Source organism: Esox lucius, chromosome 24, assembly GCF_011004845.1.
Source record: "Esox lucius isolate fEsoLuc1 chromosome 24, fEsoLuc1.pri, whole genome shotgun sequence".
NCBI classification, from domain to species: domain Eukaryota; kingdom Metazoa; phylum Chordata; class Actinopteri; order Esociformes; family Esocidae; genus Esox; species Esox lucius.
This window is the reverse complement of record NC_047592.1, coordinates 2975179-2991279: the sequence shown is the minus strand read 5'-3', so window position 1 is coordinate 2991279 and position 16101 is coordinate 2975179. Positions and strand designations below refer to the sequence as shown.

At 39.1% G+C, this 16101-nt stretch overlaps 1 protein-coding gene across 1 annotated transcript; it reads right to left on the bottom strand.

Moving 5' to 3' along the window:
* Positions 1–765: 765 nt before the first annotated feature.
* Positions 766–10550, bottom strand: LOC105007275. The gene is made up of 6 exons (XM_034290386.1): positions 10334–10550; positions 9521–9634; positions 2658–2944; positions 2093–2191; positions 1669–1750; positions 766–1186 (listed from the first exon to the last, which is right to left on the bottom strand). The coding sequence occupies exons 1-6, from the start codon at positions 10421–10423 to the stop codon at positions 1175–1177; spliced, it is 684 nt and encodes a 227-aa protein (XP_034146277.1). The 5' UTR covers positions 10424–10550; the 3' UTR covers positions 766–1174.
* Positions 10551–16101: the final 5551 nt, after the last annotated feature.

The following is a 16101-nucleotide window of genomic DNA, read 5'->3' as shown; positions in this document are numbered from 1 at the left end:
CTAAAACCAAAAATACTGCCGGTCAACTTAGTACTTCGCTACTTCCACTGTAAGTGCCCCCCATAATCACTCCTACAGTAACCACCACAGGAAACTTGTATATTCTACCAGTGGGAAACCACCCCATCTGGCAACATCGTGCATGACTGATAACACATCATTTGGTACTACAGCAGGATGATTTTAAGGAAAAAGGCATTAAATACTAAGTCTTAACCACAGCTCATGGGCATCCCCCCTCGCTGAGCACAAAGAGCACTAAATTGCTAAACAGACATTATTTCTAGTGTAAATTAAATAATTACCAATTTCTTTTACATTTACTCTGACGTCACGACCCACCATTAATGCATCCACAAGCCACTTTGGGCCAGGACCCATGGTTAAAAAAAACGCTGGTTTAGATGGATATTGTTGCAAATGTTAAATATTTTCTGTTATCTCCCCCATCTCACCCATCCGTCCTGCTGAACATCCCTCTCAACATCACTCAGCACTTGTACATCCTGTTCAACATATGAGGGCTACCCCTAGCAATGACATCCAGTAGACAGTACCTGACCCGTGCTTTGTTCCTGTGATTCGTACTTTTATGTTCACTAATCCGAATCAGGCGATTGAAGTTTGTCGATTTAGAAGTGTTGTTACATTGTGCGCAATTATCTGTACATTTCAAAATACAGGAATCAATGTCTTTAGTTTTAGATGGGTGTGAACCAATCGGTCTCTCAAGATGCTAGAGCAGTTAAAGACGACCAACAGAGGTTCATTAAATAGGCTATGCCTAGAGATCTTTATTCAGTATTAGGAAACAAAATGTGAAAATTAACCAAACTGGATTTCAGAGAATATATGGCTGTAAATTCCACATATGTTTCGTTCATAAAGTATTCTAATTAAGAAGGATGACTGATTATCATTCCCACATTAATCTTATTCTTATGCCTAAAGTTAGTCAAACCTACCTATAATTCCCAAACGTAAACTAATTCTAACATAGATTGTAAGGTTAACTTAAACTTAACCCCCAAGTCAAAAGTTAACTTTGTCATCATGGGACCAACAAAAGTTCCTGATGGGGGCAGAGGACTTCAGGTCCTAATCTTAATTGTAAAACAACATTACACCCAAAATGACACGCATAAACAGCTCCCAGCATTCCACAGCAGCTCTGCTACAGTCTTTCCTGCAGAGGGAGACAAAAAACATCTGATTTAGGGGATGAGACAACATGACCCATGAAACCCAACAGACATTGGCTGGAATATCAGAAACAGCCCAGTCTTGTCCACCTTCAGCCCAGAGGGGTGGTCAAATTACAATGTAACACTTTTGTTTTTGCCCCCATTTATCATGAGCTGAACTCCAAGATCTAAGACTTTCTCTATGTACACAAAAGGCCTATTTCTCTCAAATATTGTTCACAAATCTGTCTAAATCTGTGTTAGTGAGCACTTCTCCTTTGCCGAGTTAATCCATCCCCCTCACTGGTGTGGTACAGTGGGGAGAACAAGTATTTGATACACTGCTGTTTTTGCAAGTCTGTTATTTTTAATCATAGGTACTCTTCACCTGAGTGAAGGAATCTAAAACAAAAATCCAGAAAATCCCATTGAATGATTTTTAAGTAATACATTTCTAAGTAATTCATTAATTGGTGTCACTCACTTTTAAGTCCGGACCAGATTCTACAGACAGCAAAAGGCTGTTTGGGTCTTCTACTGCTTCCTCGTCACCAGTGGGAAACCAGCTGAGATGAATGTCACAAGACACAATGAATGGGAATTGATTTATTTATGATGTTTACAAAAGTATATGTGGCCTAAGTTGGTCCAGCGGTTTAATAGATTTTCTAATTCAGCTTCTGGATAGTTTGTTTCTCATTAAGGTGACACTTAAGATGCCAGGACCAAATGCTCAACATCCCGATAAATACAGAGGTACATTTTAATTAATTAATGTATATATCTCAGTGCAATTTGACATTATTTCTGTATAATAAAATCAAATATGCTTTACAAATTTTTAAAACTAAAAATATTAAGGAATATGAATATTGGGACCTGTCTGAATGTAGATTTAGTCAAACTACCTGGAGGTGAAGAGCGCCTTCTCATTGATCATGTTGACTCTGAAGATGTTGACAGCCTTGTAGATGTCAATCACAGCCTGGTACTTCTCCACAAGAGACCTGGAGAGAGACACTTCTAAACATTCTATTGGTGGCTGTTTGTGGGATGTTTTTAGATGCTTTCAGACTGTGAAAGCACAATTAATGATGCACTAGAATCACAATAAGTTAAACCAATTTAATGGACATGCTCGAATAGCCCCAGCTGTAATGTTATAACACCACCAATGTACTGTACTTGCAATATGTAGTTATAATCCGTTATAACACCACCAAGGTACCGTACTTGCAATATGTAGTTATAATCTGTTATAACACCACCAAGGTACTACACTTGCAATTTGTAGTTATAATCCGTTATAACACCACCAAGATACTGTACTTGCAATATGTAGTTATAATCTGTTATATTACCACCAAGATACTGTATTTGCAATATGTAGTTATTATCCGTTATAACATCACCAAGATATAGTACTTGAAATATGTAATTATAATATGTTATAACAACACCAAGATACTTTACTTATATGTCGGAGTCTTGCCTATCTGCTTGTCCGCGTGATCCTCTCCACTCCATTTAGTGGGCAACTGGTAGCAGGGGCATGGGAAGAGGCTTAGCCAGGGGAGGAGGCAGGGGCTGGAGCCTGGTCTGGCCTGCTCCCCCAGGGGGAGGTGCTTTGCCAGGTATGGTCTGAGCATCGCTCTAGGCAGCAGAGAAACCACCCAGTAGATTGGCTCCTCATTCACCACATCATGGAAACTTTGCAGGTACTGACGAATGGCTGGAGAGGTCTGGATGGAGGACAGGTTCTGTAAGGAGAAGAGAAGGAAGAAAAGTGTAGACGAGGAGGAGGAAGGATGAGGAAAAATGATCGGGGGAGAAAAGGAGAAGAAGAAGAGTGGTATGAGGAAATAGGAAACAAACACACAGATATAATACCACCTCCTGAATGGACTCTACCTGACAACCACACACGTTTTGTAGGGATATTTTCATAAAATGCTATTTTACGTTAACCTGATAAAGAATAGACTCATGTGATCACTTGCATATTCATTGGGTGTTAATTGATGAAACGTTTAACCAGGGCTCATATTTCTTTTCCAGACAGTCTAATTATCTTAGATTTTTCCATATTTAATTGTTAAGAGAGACTGATGAAGAATAAGATGCACAGTTTGTCAAAAGACCTGCGTAACAAGGTAATGGAACTTTTTACAGATGAAAAAGGATATAAAAAGATATCCAAAGCCTTGCAAATGCCAGTCAGTACTGTTCAATCACTTATTAAGAAGTGGAAAATTGGTGGATCTCTAGATATTCCAGAATTTTAAAATGAGTCGGGAACATGTTACCAAAGCAGTTTTTAACACTCTAAAAGTATGTTTATTTATCATTGGCACTTCTCTTTTGTCTCCGAGGAAAAACACATTCTGGGTGATTTGGGCAGATTACAGGATAACCAACCCTGCATGTAACTTAAAACACTGCTCTAAAACACAGAAATCACCGGACATTCCCAAAGGGCATGTATCAAAATGCCTTTAGCTATTTGGCATTTCCAACAGAGATCGTATCTGCCAATACCCATTTTATAAAACCTAGAAGAAGTATAATAATATCTGTTAAAAATTCTGTATTGCCCCTAGCTTCTCTAATGTGCAACCCATTGTTTGACAGAATTGAATCCCATGTATCATCATCCATTGTACATCCTAAATCTCTTTCCCATATTACTTTCAGACTTTTACTTGTATTGTTTTTAACCCAGGGGCAAATATTATACCATTTGGAGGCTTTGCACAATAGTGGAGGTAGTAGCAGAAAGGCCTCTATAGGATTTTTCCCATTTAACAACTTAACACTTCCTTTCAAACAATCTCTAATTTGAAAATACTTCCAAAAGTGGCCATGACCCTCCAAGTTAAATTTCCTTTTGATAACATCATATGACATAAATTTGTCTCCATTCAATAAATCACCTATAGTTCTAATACCTTTTCTTTGCTATTGTGTCCAGTAAATAGTCTGTTTATTAATTTTATTTTTTTGGTTATGCCACAAGGGGGCTTATCTTTGCACATATGCAACAATTATATATTTTTTATGTACCTCTAACCATACCATTTTAGAAAATTTCAAGATAGGATTTTGCATTTGATTCCCTTTATTTGAATTTTGTGATAAAATATCTATTGGTGTAACTGGAGAAGCAAGCTCTCGTTCTATTAAAATCCAGTCCAAGTTGATTTTCCCCGCCCAAAATAACCAGACTAGACATCTCAATAGAAATACTGTAATGTTCTACATTGGGCAGGGCTAACCCCCCTTCTTTTTTTGTCTGGCAGAGCCGATTAATGTTAATACGAGGTTTACCACCATTCCAAAGAAAGTGTTTTATCATGTAACTATAACTTATAAGTATTGGCCGTGGTATGCACATAGTATAATAATTGATAAGAGGGGCTATGACCATTTTCACTGTGTTTACTTTCCCCCATAATGTTAAATTTAACTTGCTCCATGTATCCAAGTTAGTCTTAATTTTGTTGAGCATTTTCCCCATATTGTCAGCCATAAGATCATCAATATTTGGGTTCAATTAAATTCAAAGATATTTCAATCCTTTCTCCAACCACCTAAAATTGAAACCAGTTAATAAACTATGAGTGCAAGCTTGTGAGACTGGCATCGCCTCAGACTTATGCCAATTAATTTTGTACCTAGAGAACAACGAATAATTATCAATAACTTCAAGTAAGATTGTGATAGAGTTAGTGGGGTCTTGACTTATTACCAAAATGTCATCTGCGTACAAAAACTATTTGTGTTCCCTGCCCCCAGCAAATACACCCTTAATTCTTGAGTTTTCTCTAATTTGAATAGCCAATGGCTCTAAGAAGATAGTGAATAACAGTGGACTTAAACTGCACCCTTGACGAGTTGATCTGGAAATATAAAAAAAAAGAAAGCACCCCATTTGTAAACACAGCTGCCTTTGGTCCCGAATACAATATTCCAATCCATCTGCTGAATTTTCCATCTAGATCGAATTTCGCCAGGGCGTTAAGCAAAAAACTCCACTCTACCCTGTCGAAAGCTTTCTGGGCATCCAAAGATACAGCTAACATAGGATTTACATTATTCCTATTCATCCATAAGAGATGCAATAATCTTCTCATGTTATCAGACGCAGATCTGTTCTTGATAAAACCTACCTGGTCTTTATGAATAATTTGTGGCAATACAGTTAATATAATATTTTACAATCGACATTTATCAAACTTATTGGTCTATTTTTGGCTGGGTCAGTTAAATCTTTGTCGCCTTTTGGAATTAGATATATTATTGCCTGGTTAAAACTTTCAGGAAGTGATCCATATTCAAACGCTTCATGAAATACTTCAGTCAAAAATGGGCAGAGTATGTCTATACATTTGTGGTAGAATTCGTCTGGAAAGCCATCTCTCCCAGGGAACTTTCCAGATTTCATTGCACCAATGGCCTTATTTACTTCCACCTCTGTTAAAGGAGTTTCCAGTTTGTCCTTGTCATTTTGTGAGATCTTTGGTATTGTAATTTTTTTTAAAAATGCATCCATCTGATTCTTACTAACCATGTTCTCAGATGTATACAAATCTTGATAAAACATCTTGAAAGCCATATTAATATCTGAGGAAGACGTAACCAATGTATCACCCTTTTTGATTGCAGTAATTACATTCTGATTATCACATTTTTTAAGTTGTCTTGCCAATAACCTAACCATTTTTTCCCCATTCTCATAAAAAATTGTTTTAAGCCGGAAAAGAGCATACTCTGCCTACTTGTTATAGATTTCATGGAGACTAAGCATAAGCTGACAAATCTCATTAAATTTACTATCATCAAATTTCCCTGCTATTTGTTTCTCCAAAGTACCTATACGTTCCTCCAAAGTTTGGATCTTTGCCTTATTTTCTCTAACTTTTTTAGAGCTAAAATCTAAGCATTTACCACGAACATATGCTTTCAGAGCATCCCACACTGTAGCTAACCTGTTAGTAGACCCAACATTCATCTCTAGAAAATGTTGATGTCCTCCTTTAATATTGACACAAATTGTTCATCCTGCAGTATGCTTGAATTCAGTCTCCATCTTCCTTTACAGTTTTTCTCAGCCTTTAAATGTATATGTAGTTCCACAGGTGCATGATCCGTTAAAGCAATAACACCTATTTTACAGTTCAATATTAAGTCAACACATGAATTAGAGATAAAAAAGAAATAGAGATGTACAAGTCTCCAAATGTCCACTAAGCCAACATCTTCTTTTAAAGAATTTAATGCCAAACCTGTTTTAGTGATTGAAGTTACATTATTGGCACTCCTATCAATATATCCATCCGAAACATTATTAAAATCTCCACCTAATAAAACATGTCCCTGCATGCTTCCCAGCATCTTATTAACTTTATGTATAAAATTGGGTTCATCCCTGTTTGGAGCATAAATGTTGCATAAAACGACCTGAACGCCATTAATAAGTGCCTGGAGACATAAATAATGTCCATTTTCATCCTTAAATTCTTGTAACAAAACAAAATTAATTATTTTGTTAATAAGTATCGCAACACCGCAGCTTTTACTTGATACTGAATTATGAAATACTTTTCTAACCCAATCCCTTTTTAACTTCAAGGCCTCATTTCCATTTTCAAAGTGTGTTACTTGAATATAAGCAACATCAGTGTTATGAGACTTAAAATAACTGAGTATTGTTTTTCCTTTTGATTGGTGTGCTGCACCCATTTATGTTCCATGATACAATATTAACATCCATATTGCCCATTGTTACAACATGGCGAGTTATATATCAGCCCTGCATCTTCCAGTCCACAACAATTAAACAAAATTGACAGCTTTGTGTGAACCAAAATGTAAATAAGAATACCTCACTTTGAAAACCATTACTGGAACAAACAAAAAACAAAACTAGCACTGTTTCTAAAAACAAACATCACAGTGCAAAGTTATTTCTGGTCCGCGTGGGTCCCACAGACAGCGATCTTCGCTCCTCTAGCTGTCCAGGCGATATCCCAGCGATCCCGCCCCCGTCTTCTGAAAGTACTTATCAATTCTCCCCCATATGTTTAGTTAAACCTGTTGACCGGTCACTCCATCTAATCTTGAATGTTATCACGTATACATTTCTCTGCCTCCTCAACGTCGTCAGAGCTCTTTCGCTAACCATTCCATGTACATCGTAGCGTTGCTGGATGTGGAAGTGTTTTGCTTCACCTGATGATGCCACAGCGGGGAGAATAACTTCCTTTGCGCAGCGCGCTCGGCAGTCATGTCCTCATAAAATGACATGCGACAGTTCTCCCATATTATGCCTTTCTTCTGTTTTGCGGCTGGCAGAACCTTCTGTCTCGCAGAGTAACGAAGAAATCTCACAGGAATAATCGGTGACATCTTTCAATTTCAAACTCGTCTCCATGCAACCCCAGGCCATCAGCGAGTATCTTCCTCACAAAATCACTCATATTGCCCCTTCCTTCCATGCCTTCTGTCACACCAATAAGCCCAATATTCTTCCTGCGACTTCTATTTTCCTGATCGTCAACACCAGCCCAGAGTTGCTTGAGTTTTGTAGCACATTTGCTATTGTCTTCAGCCATGCTCTTCACCTTGTCTTCCACGTCCGAGATGTGGCCCTCGGACTTGCTCATCCATATTTGAGTCGCGGTCACAGCGTTTTTTAATTCTGTCATGTCTGACTTAATAAAGGATACATCTGCTGCAACACCATTCAAGGTAGCTCCCATTTTAGTCATTTCGCCAAACAGAACGCTTATGTCCATCTTTGACGTTTCTTCTTGGTTAGCGTTTGCATTGTTAGCTGTTGCAGAGCTAACATTAGCGTCACCCACCGTAACTGTAGGCAATCGAGTTTGTACACTCTTCTTCTTGGACCCCATGGACATGCTTCACAGTGATATCAAGTTTAGTGACCTAAGAAGTCACCACCGTCCTATAACGTGTTGTTTGGGAGAGATTAAGATGTTTAAAACCAGTATTAGTTTGCCGGGGTTCGGAGCTCTGCTAAGGCGCAGCCATTCCCTGGTACCTCACCACGTGACTCCCCGGGCATGAGAAACTTAACACAACACAGATGTGCTAACTAACTCTGAAAGAAGGACCATAGACAGGACGTGTTGCCTGTTACTGATGGGCCCCACACATCCAGTCCATACATTCTGTCCATTCCTCCTGCTAGGAGTTGCCCATGTGACTGACATAGGCTATATGGATAGGTCCATTGACCATAGGTTGGAACATACCATACAAGGGTCTGTTGTAGGATAAACCTTTCTTATTGGAGGGTATTGGACTGTGTAATGGTTGGTTATGACCACTGGCCACCTCCTATGTATCCTTGCATAAAAGACTGTGTTGCCTCTGTAATTATGGAAGAGATAGAAATGAGAAATGGAAGGACAACATCATAGACTCATGCTGAATAAAGATGTCTCTCCCCTGACTTCTGGTTGCATTTATTTGGCTCAAACTTGGACAGAATCTAACAGTATTAAGAACTAAGGGTTTGCAGACTTTTGTTCAGTTCATTTTTTTCTGTTGCCATGTTTTGTTTTATGATTGTGCCATTCTGTTAAGACCTAAAGTTGAATATGAATCCCATAAGAAATAAAGGAAATGTGTTTTGCCTGCTCACTCATGTTTTCTTTACAAATGGTACATATATTACAAATTCTCCAAGGGTATGCAAACTTTTGAGCGCAACTGTATACCCCAACCCCTGTAGATAAACTTATTGAAAGGGCATGGTGTTCAAGCAGATTTTAGTAATTCATGTAGTATTTTTGCATTTAATTAATTAGGGCCTGGTATTCTGGAAATTGAACTTGAATTGACACGTATAAACAAATATAAGAGCAATATATACTCCTATATTGTTGTATAATCTTAGAAAACAGAGCCAAGTGAGCGTAGTAAAAGAAGACGCACATGTGGCTACGGGGCCTTGAATATACTAAGTTATTATTCCTCTGCCGGCTTACGACCAGATCGACTTCCGGAGCGCATCCCGGACGTAAGTTGACCACTACCTGTATAGTATTACACATCTAGTATGTGGTTCTAATGCAAACTAACCTGGTTTTGACACTGTTCTAGCGGTGTGCTAATAAAATGCCATAGGTTTGTATTGGATGGATGCTAATGCTAACAAATCTTGGGATTTTTTGTTTAATAATTTATTTTACATTCATTTTATATTTGATAGTTTTCTTATTGCTATTTGTTGTTTTAAAGGTAAATACATATATATTGTGTTCTGGTGCATCAAGACAGTTTTTCACCAGGTGTTGTGACTGTCTTACCAGGTGCTGTGGAACTTGGTTCTGGTACTCCTTTAGGGAATCTTGGTAGAGCTGATGTGTTCCCTGAAGAAACAGCTTGATGTCTTCCGGGCCCTGCACTGTTCTGATCAGATCCTGGCTCACAGACACACACACACACACACACACACAGATCTAACCATCTATACATGTAGAGACAACCAACACAGTGAGTTTGAGAACCCCCATCAGATCCTGTAGCAGGTTGGACAGCAGAGCTGAAGGCAGGAGATGGAAGTAAGTGTGAACAATGAAAGCCAACACACCGGCAGACTGAAAATAGTTAAATAATTAGAAAGAGGGGAAGGTGGAATATTTAAAGGTGTTTCCTTCCTGAACATCAGCTAAATAAATAAAGCTGAACTATGTCAGAATATTTGTGATGAAACCAACTGAGCCTGTGCCCTTCGCCCCTCAGCTGTTCCAATTTAACGCATTTTAGAGCAGCGAGGGAAACTGTCCACCATCGTCAGAGTCTTGGCAAATGGGTTGCTAAAACCGCTGCAGTGTCGCTGAAGGCCACTAGGTGCCATAAAAAACTCTAGCAAACATAAATTTACGTGGAAAATGGGTCCAACGAATATGATTGATTAAAACAGCATGCCAACAGGACGTCTATTTCTTTTGTAGTATACCCATTAACATTTGATGCAGTAGCCAATATAAAATAAGTAGCTCAATTAATTTGTATATTTTTTTACAAATATACAAAAGAAAAAATACAACTACAGAAATGCAACCGAACAAACCAAACAATCCCTACAACTCATTTGTGGGTGTGTAGTTAAACTGTACCTCCAGCATGGAAATGACTCTGGTTAGATATAGCGCCTCCTGGTGGCAGAAATCAATGTAGCTCTTCGGAGGCAGACGTCTGGAATACATTCCCCTGAGGAAGGCAGAGTAGAGGGTCTCCTGTGCTACTCTCTCACTGGTTTCCCAGAGGAGGTCATACACACTCAAACCTGCAGCCAACTCTGGGGAGGTGAAACAGAGATGGCAGGTTTAGAGAGGAAATCAGTTAAAAAGACCAGAGATCTGTTTCCATCACGATATCTGTTGAATGAGAGGTGACACTTTTCAACATGCTGACAGACCTCAGAATTTGTCTTTAATCATAAGACCCATAGTCACTAATGTTTTGTTCCTTGCCACCGGAGTTTATAGTTGACCAATCACTGATCGTTTTTAACCAACACATCAATGACATGAATGCAGAATTTTAAGTAACCTAAAACATCATGTGAATGTGACAATATGACAGTCTGTGTGCTCAACTGATGTGTGTTTGGGCCCATTATCAGCAACCATCACTCCTGTGTTCCAAAGGCACGTTGTGTTTGCCAAGAAGGCCAGCATCTTGGAGTTGCCTCTTCACTGTTGACGTTGAGACTGGTGTGTTATGGGTACTATTTAAGGAAGCTGCCAGTTGAGGACCTGTGAGTGTTTCTCAAACTAGACACTCTAATATATTTGTCCTCTTGGTCAGTTGTGCACCAGGGCCTCCCACTCCTCTTTCTATTCTGGTTAGAGACAGTTGGTGCTGTTCTGTAAATTCTTTAGTTCTTCAAGATTTTTGTTTCTGGTCATTTTGAGTCCGTAACTGAACCCACAAACGCTGATGCTGAAGATACAGAATCAATCAATCAAATTTTTTTTAAAGCCCTTTTTACAACAGCAGTTGTCACAAAGTGCTTTACAGAGACACCCGGCCTTAAACCCCAAGGAGCAAACAACAGTAGTGTTGGATTTCAGTGGCTAGGAAAAACTCCCTAAGAAGGCTGAATTTTAGGAAGAAAACTAGAGAGGACCCAGGCTCAGAGTCATCTTCTGGCTGTGTTGGGTGAGATATTAAGAGTCCAATTGGAATAATAAATACATTTCTTTGGGCTAAATCCAGAGTCAAATCTAAAGGTCAATTTTATTGCTTCTTTAATCAGCACAACCGTTTTCAGCAGTGCTAACAACCGCAAAAGGCTTTTCTAATGATAAATTAGCCTTTTAAAATAAGAAAGTGGGATTAGCAAACACAACGTGCCACTGGAACACAGGAGTGATAGTTGTTTATAATGGGCCTCTGTACGTCTGTGTAAATATTCCATTATAAAGCAGCAATTTCCAGCTAAAACAGTCATTTACAACATTAACAATTTCTACAGGGTATTTCTGATCAATTTGATGTTATTTTAATGGACAGAAATGTGCTTTAAAAAAAACGTGACCCCAAACCTTTGAATGGTAGTGTATCCTTTATTATCTATTAACTCATAATGACAACAGATTGACCTGTTCCTAATACTTGACGTCATAGTGAATTTGTAATCTCTGTATTATAATTACATTGTCATTTTTGCTTGTTTTTGCTACTGTCCAAATACAGAGTCTTACAACTGTTTAGAAATGAAGCAAATGAGCGTCAACTTTTAACCCAGTGCTGTGAGAGATTCTGGAGTCTGACAGCGACTTGAAAAGCAAGTGAAGAATATAATAATAAAACAATCTGAGGTTACAAAGCAGAACATAGCATCAGCGTGTAAATTAGCTAAAAAGATGTGTCGGCATCGAGTAATTGTCTCTGGCCCCATCCCAGCTAGGGGTGGTGACGAGCTCTACAGCAGACTTGCGCAACTCAATCGCTGGCTGAAAACGGAGTTCTGCCCGTCGCAGGAGGTAGAGTTTGTAGATAACTGGCCTTCTTTTTGGGACTCTCCCAGAAATAGGGCCAGGCCTGATCTGCTGAGGAGCGACGGACTCCATCCTAGCTGGAGTGGTGCTCTTCTTTTATCTAGGAACATTGACAGGAGTCTCACTCCTATAGCTTTAACATGAGATAGGGTGCAGGTCAGGCTGCAGGCTGTTAGCCAGCCTGCTAGCATAGTGGAGTCTGTCAATAGCATAGCCAGAGTAGTTAGTACAGCTTTACCTATTGCCACTGTGACTCGTTCCAGGCTGAGAAAAGTTAAACAATGTAGTGGAAACAAAACTATCTTATTAAGATAAAGCCTTACTCCACCTTGGTCACAAATAAAATTGAAAATGACTGTATCACCTCGCATCTCAAAATGGGACTAAATGTTAGATCCCTTGCTCCAAAGGCAGTTGCAGTAAATGAATAAATCTCTGATCATAAACTAGATGCTATTGGTTTATGTGAAATGTGGCTAAAGCCTGATGAATTCACTGCCTTAAATGAGGCCTCTCCTCCTGGCTGTACTAGTGATCATATCCCTCGTGCATCCCGAAAAGGAGCGGGTGTTGCTAATATTTATGACAGTAAATATAAATTAACTCTCAAACACATCACTGATTGTTTTACTCATGAAAGGTTAACCAGGCCGATAAATCGTTTTACATAGCCACCATTTACAGGCACCCCGGGCCATACACAATGTTCCTCAATGAGTTTCCAGAATTCTTGTCTAAGCTTGTAGTCATGGCAGATAGTATTTACATTTTTGGCGATTTCAATATTCATATGGAAGTCTAATGACCCTCTCCAAAAAGCCTTTGAAGCCATAATTGACTCAATAGGTTTATCCAACATGTCTCAGGTCCAACACATTGCCACAATCACACCTTAGATTTAGTCCTGTCACGAGAAATAGATATTGTAGGTCTAATAATTTCCAAAATCCTGGATTATCGGATCACTGTCTTATTACATTTACCGTTAAAACAAGAAATCCACTTGCTCTGCAAACAATGAGTTTTCAAATGCCGTATTATAAATTCTCGGACTACAAATAAATTCCTTGATATTCTTACAAGTTTGCTCATCAACGACAGAGTACATAAATCTGTCAACGATCAAATCGAGGTTCTAAACTCAACACTGCGAAATACATTAGACACAGTTGCACAGCTAAAAACAAAATAAATACGCAACAAGAAACTTGCTCCCTGGTACACAGACAATACTAGAGCACTTGTGCAAGCCTCCAGAAAATTGGAGCGAAAGGGGCGCTCCACCAAGTTGGAAGTATTCAGACTAACCTGGATAGACAGTACACTACAATTCCGAAAATCACTCACGTCTGCTCGATCAGCTTATTTCTCCAACCTGATTGAGGTGAACAAAAACAATCCAAAATGTATCTTCGATACAGTTGCAAAGTTAACAAAAAAGCAAAGCTCAACAAGATCTGGGTCTTCATTTTAGTTGTAATGAATATATGAACTACTTTGATGAAAAGATCATCACCATTAGAAAACATAAAATTGACTCCTTAAATAGTTATGGTCCTCAAAATCTCAGTTGTCCTGAGAATGTCCTGAACCTCCCTGACCAGGTGTCAATGGGGACACTTGAATTTTTTAAAACCGTATCGCTCGACACATTCACTAAATTTGTAATGAGTTCTAAACCCACAAACTCTCAGCTAGATCCCGATTCCAACAAAATTACTTAAGGAGCTATTTCCTGTGCTAGGTCAGCCAATGTTGAACATAATAAATTGCTCCCTTTCCTCCGAATGTGTACCAAACTCACAAAAAATAGCCGATATTAAGACTCTTCTAAAAAAATCGAACCTCCCATTCCTCTCAAAAATCTTAGAAAAATGTGTTCCCCAACAAATGAATGCCTTCCTGAAGACAAATAACATTTATGAAATGCTCCAGTCCGGTTTCAGATCCCATAGTACTGAGACTGCACTCGTGAAGGTAACAAATGACCTTCTAATGGCCTCAGACAAAGGTTCCGCGTCCGTCCTGTTGCTTCTTGATCTTAGTGCTGCTTTTGACACTATTGATCACTCCCTTCTCTTAGAGAGACTGGAAACCCATATTGGGCTACGTGGACATGTTCTAGCCTGGTTTAAATCTTATTTATCTGAAAGATATCAGTTTGTTAGTGTGGATGGCATATCCTCTGACAAGTCAAAGGTATGCTATAGTGTTCCTCAAGGCTCGGTTCTGGGCCCATTATTGTTCTCACTATATATGCTCCCTTGGGCGATGTAATCCGAATCACAATATTAACTTTCACTTTTATGCTGATGACACAGTTATATATTTCAATGAAGCATGGAGAAGCCCCTAAATTACCTACTTTGGAAGCATGCATTTCAGATATTGGGAAGTGGATGACAGAGAACCTCTTGCTCTTAAACTCAAGAAAAACAGAAATGTTCGTTTTAGGACTTAAGAAACAAAGAGCGTTGTTAGCAGATCTCACTGTAAATCTCGACGGCTGCATGGTCGTATCCCAAAAAACTGTAAAAAACCTTGGCGTTACCCTTGACCCTGACCTCTCCTTTGATGAATATGTAAAATATAATAAATCGTTGTTGATATGAGGAATGCATTTTCTGAATATTCCCAGTCTCCTCCCATTTTAAACTTTAGGAGGACATGAGGTTCTGCTCCACACCTGCGGAGTACCTGGTTTGGGGGGCCCATTGCTGTGTCTGTCCATCTGGTCATACTTCTGACCTAGTCTAAATTTAAATAGACTCTGGATTTAGCCCACATGCATTTATAAATTATTCCAATTGGACTCTTAATATTTCACCCGGCACAGCCAGAAGAGGACTGGTCACCCCTCTGAGCCTGGGTCCTCTCTAGGTTTCTTCCTAAATTTTGGCCTTCTTAGGGAGTTTTTCCTATCCACTGAAATTCAACACTACTGCTCCTTGGGGTTTAAGGCCAGGTGTTTCTGTAAAAGCACTTTGTGACAACTGCTGTTGTAAAAAGGGCTTTATAAATATATTTGATTGATTGGTTGAATATTTAACTGATATGTCACACGGCAAGTTGTTATGCCCAAAAGGCTTTTGGCCCATGTAGATAATAAGCTGCATAGTTTCACGTATGAATACAACTACAGTCAGATGTTGAAATACATTTTTTAAATCCCTGTCATCCTCTGACTGTCATGTAGCCACTTACCAATCTGGGGTTTCTCTTCTGACTGGACTGTGCCCTTACATCAGATCTAACCAGACAGACAGAGGAGGTCAGTGCACAGACATGCATTTCTTAAATCATCATGTGCTTAATGAGATAAGTTGAGTTTAGACATTTTATTAATAGATTTGCTGTGAAATTGGACATGTTGACTTTTCTGGAACTACATAAGAAGGCACATATTTATGATAGGAACTTTCCCCAAGAGAGGAGAAAGACGGCAGAGCCAGAGACAATGCCCAAATTCCAGAAGACCCATCCCAGAGAGGAGAATCACGACAGAGCCAGAGACAATGACTGATTGATTGCTTCTGTGGACAGGTGTCTTTTATACAGGTAATAAAATAAGATTAGGAGCACTCCTAACCTCAGCTTGTTACCTGTATATAAGATACCTGGATATCCATTTATGTTCAGTGACCAGGTTAAATACTGGTGATTTCTTATTTCACTCACTGATAGTTGAACACTTTCTACTTGAGTGATGATAATGTTCAGACACCAGAAAAGCCAACTTGCCTGATGGCCTTTACACACCTAATTGTGACGATCCATGTAAGAATGCTGGGTTGGACACAAGGCAGTGCTAGCATGCTCACCTCGTCTTCGTCGAGCAAACGTAGAATCTCAGCTCTTCACAAGAGGCCTCATTCCAG